The following is a 15,632-nucleotide window of genomic DNA, read 5'->3' on the forward strand; positions in this document are numbered from 1 at the left end:
AAATGAACAAAGTTATCATAAATTAAGAAAATGTTGATTTTTGGCTATTTTTATCATAAATTTAAAGAAAAACAAGCTAAAAATGAACAAAACTATCAATGAAATGAAGAAAAAGTTAGTGAAAAATGAGCAAAATGTTTATAAATTAAGAAAACTTTGTTCATTTTTTGCTCATTTATCAAACACTTAAAGAAAAACAAGCCAAAAATGAACAAAACTATTGACGAGTTTAAGAAAAATTTGTAAAAAAAAAAAGATCCTAAATTAAGAAAACTTTGTTCAGTTTTGGCTCATTTATCAAAAATTTTAAGTAAAACAAGCCAAAAATGAACAACACAATCAATGAAATTAAGAAAAATTTGTTAAAAAAACAAAAAAAACAAAATGATTGTAAATTAATGTAATTTTGTTCATTTTTGGCTTAAATATAAGTGTAAAAAAAAAAAAAAAAAGCAATTAATGAAGATTACATTCATTTTTGGCTCATTTATCAAACATTTAGAGAAAAACAAGCCAAAAATGAACAAAACTATCAGTGAATTTAAGAAAAATTTGTAAAAAAAATAAATAAATAAATAAAATAAAAAATAAAATAAAATAACACATGAAAGTAAATTAAGGAAATTTTGTTTCAAATTATGGATCTTTCCGGGTCCCCCCTCCTCCAGTGCAGAATTATGACATCTGTTGCATTTTAATTATGTAAAAACTGGATGAACTGCATCATAAAAACATTAAATATGAATCTGATTTATGATCAGATATGAAAGATTTGAATCCATTGGATTTGTGCTGTTCACACTGTCATATCTGATCATATCTGATCATATCTGATCATATCTGATCCTATACGGGTGTGTGAACGCATCCTTTGTTCTGTTCACATCTGAGCAGACTTCAGTGAAGTTTGAGTCGACATGCTTTCATTCTGAGCTGCATTTTCAATCAAACGGAGCCAAACCACAGAATGTGGCTGATGTCTGGAAAACACTCCAGTTCAGCTCAGAACCACCAGGACAAAACCAGCTCTGGTTATTAGGAACAAAAGGTCTCATGGGTCTAGAATGACATTATTTTAACATTAACTTTAGTTTTGTTTCTGCATAATGTCAAAGAAGAATCCAAATGTATTATTACATGTTACAGTAACAGTAGTTGGAAGAGTTTCAGTGGTTCAAACCTCAGGCACAAATGTTCACCTTCTGCCTCTTATCATCAGAAATCCAACTGTAATGAAATAATCTGCATTATTATTTCTTTATCCATCAGTAGTCATGATGTTATGGCTGAAATATGGAAATGATATATGGTGATTTATGGAAATAACAAACACATTGGTCATTTTACTTGATTTTGTGACACAGAAACGTGTGTTTGATAATGACGAGAACTTATATGGACAAATACTGAAACAATATTAAGCCGAGGTATAATATCGTTAAAATGGCACTTTTTTATATGTATAAATTTGAAGTTGTTCATTTCAGTGATCAGGCAGAGGAGTGTGTTCAGCTCCACTAACAGGCTCAGGAACTCTTTCATCCCTCTGACATTCAGACTGTTCAACTCATCACTGAGCGGCCTGGGGGGGGGGGGGGGGGGGGGTCTGGGGCTCTGTCTCAGTCATGACCACATTAGGACTGATCCAATGAGACTTTAAAATATCCAAGCACCTTATGTAGTTGGACTACGACTTTTCAAACCACCGTAGATCTCTTCAATAACTGTTCCACTTAAATCACTGTTTCACTTTCTGTCACTGCCCTGAAATGTGTACATACAATCAGAAGTCTGTATTTACAGTTTTGTACAGGAAGCTCTTTTACAGGTAGTTCTTTAGCAAGTGTCTGTTACAGTAGATATACTGACCTTAATGTCAACCTGGTTATTAACCCACTGTTGTGTTCTGGTCTGTTTGTTTTTTGTCTTCTTGTGCTGTAGGTAAAGCTGCTGAATACTGGAATTTCCCTTAGGATCAATAAAATATCTATCTATCTATCTATCTATCTATCTATCTATCTATCTATCTATCTATCTATCTATCTATCTATCTATCTGTCTGTCTGTCTGTCTGTCTGTCTGTCTCTTTAAAGACCTGTCCTTAATTTTATTTTACTCTTTTCATTCTTAAATAGAGAAAAAAAAAGTATGTATTTATCATTATTTATAGGTTATTCAGTTATTATTTTTACTGGTCTGACCCCCGTTAGATCATTTTGGACTGAATGTGGAACCTGAGCTCTGGGATCCTGCTGCGTCAAACAACTACAAACCACATGGCTCCAACCCGGACTTTTATTGTGAAAGACCGGAAGTCCTCCGCCGGCCCCGGAAGTAGCTGTTTCATGTCTCGAGATGCCGCCAAGACGCTCACGAGCCTCCGTCACTGAACTCCAACCACCGGACGTCTGTTCCTCGGTGTAAATGTACCGGGGCCGTCGGTGTTAAACGGTGTTAAACGGAGACTAGAGGCGGTGTTTGTGTTTTTAGAGCCCGTCCTGGTCCGCGGACATGGCGGACGCGGATGAAATCGCCGCCTTGTGTTACCGGCGCTTCGCGGAGCTGCCCCGCAGAGGGAAGCCGGAGCCGGGCAGAGAGTGGACCCTGATGGCCGCGGTGGTCCAGCTGACCCGGGGACAGGACTCCGGCCGAGGTCTGACCCCCACCACCGGACAGCAACAAATACACAGAAAAAAACTCCATTCACTTTAATATAGAACATGTACTGAAGACTTATTTAACTATAAAGTAAAATAATAACAACAGCTGCTCACTGTTTACATACCCTTCAGTCAGTGACACTTTTAATATGTGACAGTATTTCTACTTTTAATAAGTATTGTTTGACTTTTATAGGAAATGACAAACTGTGGCCATAGTGGAACACAAAAATATAGAAAATAGGACATAAACTTATCAGACATAATATCCTGACTTTGACAAGTGGTTTTAATGTTGATTATCTCATCTCATTTATGACAGCAGAACATTAAATAAAAAAGAGCAAAAAATTAAACAGACTGGCTAAAATAACCAAGAAATAAATATGACAAATAAGAAAGAATACAATAGTCAACAAAATGGACAAAAGTTAATGAAAACATACCAAAATATACCACAAAAATGGGGGGGGGGGGGGGGATAAAATAAGAACATAATTGTCAACAAAATGGACAAAAATGAATAAAAAAAAATATTGAAAACTGACCAAAACCCACAACACATATTCTAAATAAAATTGAAATAGTATGAAGTCAACTAAATAAATAAAGAAATTAACTAAATATCCAGTTAAATGAGTGTTATTAAGGTTGATTATTTCATCTTATCTATGACAACATAACATTAAAGATTAAAAATAAATAAAACCTGATTAAAATAATCAGCAAATAAAGATAACGAATAAGAAAGAATACAAGTTAACAAAATGAACAAAAAAAAATACTGAAAACTGTCCAAAATATTCAACACAATTCAAAATAAGAATGTGATTGTCAACAAAATGGACAAGAGTGAATAAAATAAACAAAATATCCAATTAAATGAGTGATATTAATGTTGATTATTTCACCTCATCTATGGCAGCAGAACGTTAAAAATACTAAAAATAAACATAAACTGACTAAAATAACCAACAAATAAATATCACAAATAAGAAAAAATCTAGTAGTCAACAAAATGGACAAAAATTAACAACAAAAAATTTATGAAAACTGACAAAAATGTACAACAAAATGAAAAATATGACTGGGAATAAAATGAGCAAAAACTGACAAAAATAATTAAAATTATTGTAAATGAGAATCAGTTCTCAGCTAACTTACCTGGTTAAATATAGGTTAAATACAATAAATAAAGCTACAAATAAATATAATGAATAAGAAAGTGTTCAATTCTCAATAATCAACACAATAACCAAAATAAGTGCTATTATATTTGATTCTCTCATTTTTGGGACCTGTTGGTGGCTATACTAGGCACCAAGTGAACATATAGACATTATATTGTCAATATTCTATTTATTTTTCTTAGGAAATTTCAGGTTCATGTTTTTTACATTTTTTAAAGGATAGTTTGTAAATGTAAACATTTTAATAATGTAAAATCAAAAAAACAAGGCTGGAGTGCTGCGTGGGTATCGTTGGTCTTCTTTCCTTGCTTCTGGTGCTCATGAGTGTTGGGATCCAAATACTAGTTGTTTGTAAAAACTGAGGCCCTCAGAGTAGGGCTGAAATTAAAAAGCCTTTATTAAAGCATGGCCAAACAAATAAAAACTATAGCTGACGCGTTGCGGCCTCTGGGTCTTCATCAGGGCTGATATATACTCTGAAAGCTACGCAGTACCCAGGCCTGAATGGTGAACTGGACTTCTCCCCTTTTCTCTGACTTAAGTGGGGTCCAGCCTACTTGGCTTACTTGTGCCCTCCCTCGGTTTCCTGATTTAAAAAAAAACCCTTATTGTCTATCTGTTTATTTCTGATGGTTTATTTAATGTGAAGACTTACAGTGCTTGAAATGTCTTATTGTTGTTTGCTTATATACTATGTATTGCTCTGTTTTTTGTCTGTTTCAGTTATTAATTCTTTAATCTTTCTTCATGTGACCTCTCCCTATATACAGGAGGATCCATATGGGCGGCCTTCTTATATCAGCCCTGATGAAGGCCCATAGGCCGCAACACGTCGGCTATAGTTTTTATTTGTTTGGCCATGCTTAAATAAAGGCTTTTTAATTTCAGCCCCACTCTGAGTGCCTCAGTTTTTACAAACAACTAATTTTAATAATGTAATTTTACTTTTTAACTCTGAAACATGGAGAGGTTGTAGTTGTCATTATTTGTAGGTTATTCTGTTATTATTTTATTAGTCTGACCAATTTATGATCATATTGGTCTGAATGTGAAACCTGAACTAAAATGAGTCAGACATTTATGATATAGAGCACAAAAAAAACCCAAAGTAAGGTCTAAAATGTATAAATGGAACAAGAATATGAATAAATGTTAATGTAAAAATGCTTTAATGTGATCATGGCATTTCCATTTTTGTGGATTTTGTTCTACAGTTGAAAAGGAGGTGGTTTCTCTCGGAACTGGAACCAAATGCATCGGGCGATCTGCGATGAGTCCCACCGGTGTGTAGTTTTCACCCACACACATTAAAATGAACAGTTTGGTCTGAGCAAATATTTTCTTGCACTTTAATCCTTATGTCCTCCTCAAATTTACTCCCCTCTGGTTACCTTTGTGGCACAAACGCACCAAAAAACTCCTATAAAATCATCATAGATCAATATTTTTTCATTTCATACATCAGCCTACAATGAGAAAATGGTTGAAAATGGCGGAATACAGTAAAATGTCAAATATCACTAGGTTTCTTCTAAATAAAATGTTGACATTAGAGAATGTACGTTTATATAGTGTAACGGCAGTGAGATTAAGAAATGTGGTTTTAATGGAAGTGAATGGGGCTTTTTGGTCTGAGGTTGTTAAAGAAATTTATGAAAAAAAGCAAAAAAAATAAAATAAAAAAATTGATGTTTCAGGAATTTATGGTAGTTTTTTGTACTCATGCATTTTTGGCACAAAGGTAACCAAAGGGTGTAAAATGCATCATGGGAGTATAAAACATGTAAGAGTGAAAGATGCTGGATTTCAAAAGTATAACTAAAAAGAAAAATTCTTGCCAATGCAACATGATCATCAAATTTAAAAAAAAAAAAAGAGAAAAATGTACAAAAATACACAAGGAGGGAATAAGGGTTATTCTGTTGCTGCCAGTGAATTTGTCTGTTGTTGGATCAATAAAATCTAATCTAATCTAATGTAATCTAATCTATTAAGCTAACAGTGGTGGTGTTTGTGTTTGTGCTGTTCTATCTGTACAGGTGATGTACTCAACGACAGCCACGCTGAAGTCATGGCCAGGAGGGGATGTGTCAGGTGAGTATTCTGTTCATGTGTAGATACAACTGGGTTAAACTCCGTCTGCAGTAACTGAGTCCAGGTTTGTCGTTGTCGTCGTCACAGGTACCTGATCCAGGAGCTGCATCGGGTCGTCAGCGGCTCCACCAGCTCAGTGTTCGATCAGATGGATGAGAATGGGAGGTGGAGGCTGAAACCAGGCGTTTCCTTCGTCTTCTTCACCAGTCACACCCCCTGTAAGTCCAGTCTGCTCATAATAATACAAACCCTAATGTTTGAACACATGGAAAATAGTTACAAGTTTATTTCTATAATCTCATAAACTTTCATTATGAACATTTACAGTTGTTTTTCATAATAAATATGATAAACCATTCAAGTCCATTTTATTTTTTTTTGCTATAACCCACTGTTTTATGCGTTTATTACATATAATAATGATAATTAATGGACAGATATTTAAAGTTAAGTTCTTCCTGAAAAACAAAGATGCAAAAAATTTGGCAAAAAGGAGGTTTTATGACACTTTTATTGCAAAAACAATATAAATAACTCTAGGCCTGTTTTAATGGTCGTCCTTATAGGGTTATCAGGGTGGTTTTGTAAATAAAAATAATCCACTGGTGTCGGTGAGGTCCAGTAGAACAGTAAAGGGTCCTGAACGCTGAGTCTGTGTTTGTCTACTTCAGGTGGGGATGCTTCCATCATCCCCATGATGGAGATCCAGACTCAGCCCTGCCCCCCTGTCCCAAACCTGAAGAGGAGGGTCCAGGAGCCTGACAGGGGCCCAAACACCAAACGGCCCCATCTGGAGGTCCAGGACCCTCATCTGGAGGATGGAGGAGCCTCAGTAGATCCACCTCACAGTGAAGATCCTTCACAGAATCCACCTCTAAAACCAGAACTAGAACCAGGTGTGGACATCCACAGAACAGGGGCCAAGTGTGTCCCGGGGGGCCCCGCTGACCCCCTGCACCCCGGGTCTGGGTACCACAGTACAGGGGTTCTGAGGGTTAAGCCTGGCCGAGGAGAGCCCACCATGTCCCTGTCCTGCAGCGATAAACTGGCCCGCTGGGGGGTTCTGGGCTTCCAGGGCGCTCTGCTGGCCCACTACCTCCAGGGGGCACTGTACTTCAGCACCGTGGTGGTGGGGAAGTGTCCGTACAGCCCCGAGGTGATGCACAGAGCGCTGGTCCAAAGGTGAGACCGGGTCAGGGTCAGAGACGTGGACTAGAACTGAACCGATGAGTCCAGAATTACACAGTTTAGGACATGAATGTTTGTGTTTCTGACATATTTTTAATCTAATGTCAGTTATTCTTACAGGTCTATTCAACACCACTGACACTTTTACACCCTCTGATGTAAAATCAACATAGAGTAATATCTTTGAATGTTTTTTTTCTGCATAAATCTCTTAAACCATTTCAGCTCTACTCAAAAGTAAAATTTTTTCACATATTTAATGTAGATTTTGATCAGGCTAATCACAGTTAAAGCTTATAATGTTGTTTCAGCACCAAAAACATGTTTTAATATTTAACCCTTAGTGACCCCTATTGTTCATTTTTGTCATTTTTATTCCTTGTTTTGCTCATTATTATGTCTATGTTACAGTTTATGACACTAATTTATATCAGAATGTGTTTTTTTTTTTTTTTTTTTTTTTTTTTTTTTTTTTTACATTTTTTTAATCTAATGTCAGTTATTCTTACAGGTCTATTCAACACTGCTGACACATTTACAGCCTCTGATGTAAAATCAACATATATCAATATTTTTTATGTTTCTTTTTCTGCACAAATCTCTTAAACTATTTCAACTCGACTCAAAACTAAAATTTTTTCCACATATATTGGAACTTCCTCTTGTCCTCAGATGCTCCCATGTATCTGGTCTCCCTGTCGGGTTTTCAGTGAGTCCACCGGTGCTGGTCCAGTCCAGTTTGGAGTTCCCCTTTAACCAGGCCCAGACAGAGCTACAACACCAGGCCGGACAGGGACGGATATCCCCGTGTGGAGCAGGTACAGTTGATGATCAATCAAATTTTATTTATATAGCGCCACATCATAACAAAAATTATCTCAGGACACTTAAACCTTCAGAACTGGTCTAAACCAGACTCTGCTTGTGATTTTCCACTGAATGAGCCCGTTTGTATTTAGAGATGACTGTTGCTTATTCCTTTAAATTCATTTGCTGTTATTTTCTAATAAGAAACACAATAATCTCTCAGATTTTGAAACAGAAAACATGAAGCATGACCAGAGAACACACATTTATGGATGTTTTCAGGTCAGCAAAACAGTCTAATCAGTAATGAAGGGTTAGGGAAAACAAACAAAAGAACTTGTTTGTTTTCAGAATTAGGAATTCATTTAAAGGTCCAGAAACTCATTGAAAAGACACCTCATCTTATACCTACAAGGAAAATGGTTTGGATTTTACTGAGACTGTTTTGACATGGAAATACTGATAGAAAATAGATGAAAAGTTCAATAAAATGATTTGTGGAAAGCCTCTAATCTACCCTTTAAACATGTATAAAGCCTCAGTCACACAAGTAATTAAAAGTAATTGTATGAGACATTATTATGACAATTTCACTGCTTTTATTTCTGAAAAAAAAAAATAAATAAATAAAAGGATTCTGGATTTGAATGGATTCTGGTGATGTTTAGGCTCCATGTCCAGTTTCCTTTCATGATTGTGAGACATGATGTATTCTGATTTTGGTCTTTAATGAATGAAATGTGTTTCCAAACAAAACAAAAGTTGAGTCAAATAAAAAAAGGAGTCCCATTCAGTTTGTAAATGTAAAGTAAATGAACTGAAATAAACCTTCTGATGTGGTAAACGTGTTGACTGTTGCAGCCATCAGCTGGTGTAATGTGACTGAGCAGCCACTAGATGTCACTGCCAACGGCTACAAACATGGAGTCACCAAGAAGGTCCTGGGTACAGCCAAGGCCAGGTACTGACAGCACACACACACCATGAGTTCACTGTGATTCAGAGTCAAATACACTTTAAACCAGGGGTCAGAGGTCACATACAGACCAATGGGATCTCAAGTGGACCAGACTAGTAAAATAAAATAGAATAAAAATAGAACAATAGCATATTAATAATGTCAACTCCAAACTTTTCTTTATGTTTTACAGTAAAAATAAAAAAGTAAAATTACATTATTAGGCTATTCACATTTTTTGTGAAAGGATAGTTTGTAAATATAAATTTCATCATGTAACTTTCTTTTTTTTTTTTTTTTTTTTTAAATTTGTAGGTCTTATTATTTATGGTTTATTCTGTTATTATTTCACTGGTCTTTCTCACTTTAGATCATCTTGGTCTGAATGTGGAACCTGAACTAAAAGGATTGTTAATTTCTTCAGTGTAATTTTATCATTTGATGCATTCCTCCCAGGGGCTGGATTGGACCCTTTGGTGGGGCGGTTTAGGCCCGTGGGCCGTATGTTTGACAGCCGTGTATTAAACTGTAGTCAGTAGTCATTTTTCCATTGACCCTCAAATTACTCCCTCCCTCAAATATAACTTACGCATGAAAATTTACCAAATGGAAACGACAATTTCGCCAAAAATCTTGTTTTTCGATTGAAAGTTTTTGCACTGGCAAGAGGTGGTTTTGTGGGTGTAGTGCAAATGCAGTATCACGCAAAACTGCCTTTTTCTGCAACTAGAGTCACGTGAATGAAAATATACAGATGTTGATGGACGTTACAACAAGCGAAGAAGAAGAGTTTTAAAAGAAACATGGTGCGGTATGTGTGGATACACCAGGAAACCCAATCATTTTTTAATTTAGTACAGGATAGAGGGGTAATATATAATAATAATGAATATATCTGTAGATCAACACCATATTTACGTTTGTCACCATGTTTATGGAATGACTTCTCATGTCATCTCGCCATAATAAATAAATAAATCATTGCATTTATGATTTAATGGAAAAAAACGACATTACCCACTTCTGTTTTTTCGACATTTAGTAATTATCTGTAAAGTTTTGCACACATGTCCAGCGGAAAAGCGATTATTGATGGTTTGTGTCTGTGTTTGTGTTTTTCTGCAGGTCTGTTCTGTGTAAACTGGAGCTGTTTCATTCCTTCCTGTCTCTTGTATCTGCCACTACGTCCTCAGCTCTTCCCTCCTCCCTCAGGTACAAACAAAAGCCTCTTTCATGCTCTCGCTGCAGTTTTCTGCAAAACTAGGGATGATCTGCAAACCCCGGGCTGGATTTCATCAGCTTGTCCTGTTTGGTAACTCTGGTCCAATCAGCAGCTGAAGTCAATAGAATTAGTGCCGTATCACATTAATGGCTCTTTATTAAATGTGTAGATCAGGGACGTCAAAATCATTGTACTTCAGGTTCCACATTCAGACTAATATGATCTCAATTAGACCAGACCAGTAAAATAATAACAGAATCACCTATAAATAAAGACAACTACAAACCTTTTTCTGTATTTTCGAGTGAAAAAACTAAAATTACACTGTCATACTTACTCTGTCTTCAGATGTTTCCCTCTAAGACAGGGGTGTCAAACATATGGCTCGTGGACCAAAACCGGCCTATCAAAGGGTCCTGTCAGGCCCATGGGATGAATTTGTGAAATGCAAAAATTACACTGAAAATATTGAGTAAGGATGTAAAAATCATTTTTGTTCAGGTTCCACATTCAAACCAATATGATCTAAAGTGGGTCAGACCAGTAAATTTATAACAGAATCACCTATAATTAATGACAACTACATTTTTTTCTGTGTATTTTAGTGCAAAAAGTCAAATAACATGAAAATATTTACATTTTACAAAGATCCTTTCACAAATAATACGAATAACAAACAAATATGAACAACTTCAATTGTCTTAAAAAAAGTGAGTCAGAGATATCAATATACAGTCACGGAAAAAATTATTAGACCACTCCTTGTTTTCTTCAGTTTCATGGTCATTTTAATGCCTGGTACAACTTTGGACAAATATAATGATGACAACAAAATTAGCTCATAGTAGTTTAATTTCAGAGCTGATATCTATCCATTTAACATGTTTTCTTGATAAAAACCAAAATCACTTCAGTTCTTCCATCAATATCTATGGCATTGTACTGACAAAAACAGTGCTTTTAGGCATTCTCTGTTTTCTTTTCTGTCTGTTTTAGTCACATGATACACACAGAAGTTAGTACTGGATTGCTTAACCATTGTTTTTGATGACTTTTGATGGTCTAATAATTTTTTCCGTGACTGAAAGAAGTCATATATGGACTTTGATTGAATTAGTTTAGTTCTCCTCCAGCGAAAGTCCCACCCACTTCTATTGGAAGAGTGATCACCTGCATCCAGACCACAGGACTCTACTGTACTCTAATTCAACTGGGGCTTGATTCAGATAGAACATGACACAGACATACAGGGACCAGACAACTGGGTCTTCCTGCTGGTGGCGCTGTGGTCATGTGGACGTACATGGCGGTCGTCTCTGTGCTTGTCTTTGTGTCTTGACATTCTAAGCTCAGATTTCAGCCGTTGTGTTGATGTGTGCATGTGGCTGATCCCTGTTTACATGCCTGGTGTGTGTGTGTGTTCTGGGATTCCCTTCAGGAGCTGAACAGTGGAGCTTCTGTTCATCAGCTCCTCCAGCAGATAACCTGATCCCATCTCATTCCACCCTCACACATGGAGCAGCACACATTAAAACACACAATGACAGTATGTTCTACAACTGTGGAGGCATGTTTAGTCAGGCTGAAGGAACCGTTGTTTCACTGCAGCCTCACAATCAGGTGGAACGTGTTATTTAATAATCATATCCACATTGGACGTTGTTTCTTAACCCTTAAAGACCCAAACAGCCACCAGTGACCAAAGGCATCCACTGATATAAACTGTTTAGTACCTTCTGAACCACTAATCCTGTAGGAAAGTAGTAAAATCAACCTAAAACCACACCTTCCTTCCATACAAACAGTTGTTTTTTGCAGTCTTTTGTTTGTTTTAAAACATGAAAAGATGACAAACTGCATTTTACACCAATTATTTACATGGATATGATTTTGTAAAATGCTGTTATGTTAATGGTTCAAAAACAACCTGGCCAATAATGTAATAACATTTTTGAATCATTAACATAAGAACATTTTACATAATAGTATCCATGTAAATAATTGGTGTAAAATGCGGTTTGTCATCTTTTCATGGTTATATATTTTGCTAAAAAAAAATCACTTTTTCTTGTGATTTACATGTAATTGAGTTTGCAGTAAAGTCATATTCTGAATAAATCTCTGTAGAATAGTGGTTTAGTGGCTTTAACAGATTCTGTCAATATAAAATCACACCGTCCTTCCATATAAAAAGTTGTTTTGTGCATTCTTTTGTTTGTTTTAGGGGAAAAAAACGTATTTATTGATATTATGTTGTGTAAAAGCAAATGTACCAAACTATAGATGTAACAGCATTGTTGTTCGTTTAACCCTCGAAGGCCTAAACATCCACTGGAGACCAAAAGCATCTACTGATGTAACTGTTTAATACTACGAAAATTACGTGCTATTATTTTTTTAAAAATGTCTCTTTATTCTCTCACAGGTCCATTTTGTGTTTCACAAAAATGGCCACTGTTGAAAAATCATTTGCAATTTACTTGTGTTTAAATGTTCAGGTTCTGCATGTAATGCTAGTGGACACGATGGGTTACATACAAAACCTGGAATGAGACTGAGATTCATGAAAAACCCGCATGTCTGGATTAGAAAAACCACTAGGATCATCAAATTTAACAGTGTCTTTATTTATAGTCTATATAAGACCATTTACAGCCATGTTTTCAGATCTAATCCACTGACACATAGGGAGTTTTTATGTCCCAATTTTGGTCCTATTTTTGGCCCCAGTATTTTATTAAAAATTCATTAATTTTGGGGATGGCTCAGAGCAAGAGTCTAATTTTTTTTTTTTTTTTGCATTTATCTGAAGTCATCATTTGGTACATACAGTACTGGGGGGAAATATATTTAAATTTTTCTTTTATTATTGGGTCTAAAAAAGCTGCAAAAATGTCAGATACCAAAATGAACCCAGTTTCATAGAAGCACCCACATATGTCCATTTATACAATAGATTTATAAATTATTTTGTCACCAGTTTTACAATAAAACTTTTGCCAAAGCTTAGATTCTTCACAATATTGTTCTGAAGTTTATTTTATACTATTCCTGAACACCATAACAGGATAATATTGTAATAAATCTCTTTTGAAAGGTTAACTGTTGAGAAAAAATGACTTGGTAGTTGCCACAAAAAGTTCTTGGTTTATAAAGAAGAAGGTATCGTTAACATTTAGCAGTCAGGATGGTAACTTTACTTCTTTCTTGCATCATGTGTTTGTGTTTGTTGGTGGTTGTGTGCAGGAGGCCGGGGCTGTCGACCTACTGGGACTATAAACAGGCGTCCCAGTCCTACCAACAGGCCTGGAACCAGCTGCAGCACCAGGCCTTCCCCCTGTGGCCACGCAGCGACAGGAACCTCCTCCAGTTCCGCTGAGTCTAGACGCCGTCCACACTGGAACACTTTAAACACAGGTTAACAGAACCGCTGGGACCTGGGTCACGAAGAGGGTTCAACCGGACCAGAATCTGTCACTTTAACTGGTGATGATGGGACCGGGTCGTCAAAGGGGATTCAAAACCAGACTGTGTTAGAGGTTTTCTGCACTTCTTTAAAACATCTGAAAACCATAACTACTTCTAAACATTTTACATTTTGTATTTCACAGGCGTTAAAGTCAGTTTTCTGGTCATCTTCCGTCTCTTTTAAATGTTTTTTGGGGAAAATAATGTAATTTTTGTTCATATTGTAACAAAACTTACATGGAAGGAATAAATACTCAAACTGTGTGACGTCGACATTAAACGTGTGGGAAAAAATAATCAAATGTAACTTGAGTAAATGTTTTTATTCCTGGGATTCCCATGTCATTGGTTTTCTTGTTGCAGTATAGACTCGTAAATCATTAACAAGTCTTAACCCTTTTTAGACAATTGTGTCTCCGGTGGCACAGTTTTACATACACGTCATTCAAATGAATAACTCCTGAACCGTTTACACTAATGACAAAATTCAAACAGAATCTTTTAGCTGAGATTGGGTTCTTTCTATTGGTCTAGAACACATTTGGGTAGAGGTCTGCATTGGCTGACGGGGAGGGTGGGAAGTGGACGGAGTGTAGAGCAGCAGAGTGCAGTCGGCGAGAGAGAGATGAAAGATTTTTATCACTTTTAGCAGCATTTTAGTGAGGTTTTAGTGGAGAATTCTTTTAAATAATTATATATAATAGTGATAGTGGTGTTTTGGAGTGTTCTACTAGTGTGTTTTGCCATGTTTTTGTCAAGTTTCCTTGTTTTATTCTGTATATATCTGATTTGTATAGATCATTGACAGTTATATTTTAGCTGTAAATATTATATAAATATATATATCTATATCTATATCTATATCTATATCTATATATATATATATATATATATATATATATATATATATATATATATATATATATGCAAATCTATCCAGGGCATAAAGAGATGCAGTGTCTGTATTTGAATTAGATGACAGATGTTTTTGTCAGTGAAACAAGTGGCTCTGTCTACAGCTAGACAGAAAGTAAAAACACACTATCACACAGGATAGAAATGACTAGAAAGAACTAAAAATAAGAAGAACATGGACACAGGATGATCTAGACAAATGAAAATGTTTGAACACATGGAAAATATTACAAGTTTATTACTATAATCTCATAAAGTTTCATTGTGTACATTTACAGTTGTTTTTCATTGTAAATATGATTTTAAAAAATTCAAGTCTTTTTTTTATTTATTTAATTTTTTTTTGCTATAACACACTGTTTTAAGCATTTATCACATATAATTATGATAATTAATGTCCAGATATTGAAAGTTAAGTTCTTCCTGAAAAAAGGTGCAAAAGAATTGGCAAAAAAGACATTGGCTGACATTTTTATTACAAAAACAACTAAGAAATCTAGGCCTGTTATAGTATATAGTTGTCCTTAAAGGGTAAACAATTAAAGAGTCTTAATAAATATAATATAACCCGTTGAAATGTAATGTCATGAAAATCTAAAACATCACAAAGAAAGTTTGAGGAGGCTGTTTCTTATAATAATGAACTGAAGTGCACATACATCAGGGTCATGCAGATTATTTTACTGATTCTTGACAAGTCATGGAAGAGTTAATGTTGAGTTTTGAATGTGTTGGATCCTGTATTTATTATTCATAAAGCAGATACAGTTCTGACGTCAGACTTTGCACTAGAAGGTCAGTTTTGGGTGTTTGTTTCTTGCAGCCTGTCGGGTCAGCGTGGCCATTGGAACTCTGGGTAAATACTGAGTGGATCTAACGGCCTGGATGCTGCTGCCTTCACCAGCAGGATGTCCTGCATCGCCATCACCACGCTGTTCAGAGAAGGTCAACGACCGCCGGTAAAAACACAGCTGGGACACGAGGGTGGACGGTGGAAGTCGTAGAACAAGGATGTCAAAGTCATTTAAGTTCAGGTTCCACATTCAGACTAATATGATCTCAAACAGGTCAGACCAGTCAAACAATAACCTGTAATTAATATCAACTCCAAACTTCTCTATGTTTTAAAG

General features: G+C 35.7%; 1 protein-coding gene across 2 annotated transcripts; it reads left to right on the plus strand.

Moving 5' to 3' along the window:
* The first annotated feature begins 2,355 nt into the window (after nt 1–2,355).
* On the plus strand, nt 2,356–15,548 carry LOC115421452 (tRNA-specific adenosine deaminase 1-like). Of its 2 annotated transcripts, XM_030137348.1 has the most exons (10): nt 2,356–2,653; nt 5,065–5,133; nt 5,890–5,944; nt 6,032–6,162; nt 6,616–7,126; nt 7,805–7,950; nt 8,801–8,900; nt 10,023–10,109; nt 13,366–13,536; nt 15,326–15,548. In XM_030137348.1, exons 1-9 carry the CDS (start codon nt 2,512–2,514, stop codon nt 13,496–13,498), a joined length of 1,374 nt encoding a protein of 457 aa, XP_029993208.1. In that variant the 5' UTR covers nt 2,356–2,511; the 3' UTR covers nt 13,499–13,536; nt 15,326–15,548. The 2 variants fall into 2 exon arrangements, with proteins under 2 accessions (XP_029993208.1, XP_029993207.1); XM_030137347.1 differs by lacking the exon at nt 15,326–15,548 and having other exon boundaries at nt 13,366–14,078.
* Nucleotides 15,549–15,632: the final 84 nt, after the last annotated feature.

Source organism: Sphaeramia orbicularis, chromosome 6 (genome assembly GCF_902148855.1).
Source record: "Sphaeramia orbicularis chromosome 6, fSphaOr1.1, whole genome shotgun sequence".
In the NCBI taxonomy this organism is placed as follows: Eukaryota; Metazoa; Chordata; class Actinopteri; order Kurtiformes; family Apogonidae; genus Sphaeramia; species Sphaeramia orbicularis.

Excerpts from the sequence above, each read along its gene's own strand:
- LOC115421452 (XM_030137348.1), top strand. The coding sequence starts at position 2,512 with ATGGCGGACGCGGATGAAATCGCCGCCTTGTGTTACCGGCGCTTCGCG. Across the intron at positions 6,163-6,615 it reads CTTCACCAGTCACACCCCCT|GTGGGGATGCTTCCATCATC; the intron begins GTAAGTCCAGTC and ends TGTCTACTTCAG. Across the intron at positions 10,110-13,365 it reads GCTCTTCCCTCCTCCCTCAG|GAGGCCGGGGCTGTCGACCT; the intron begins GTACAAACAAAA and ends GGTTGTGTGCAG.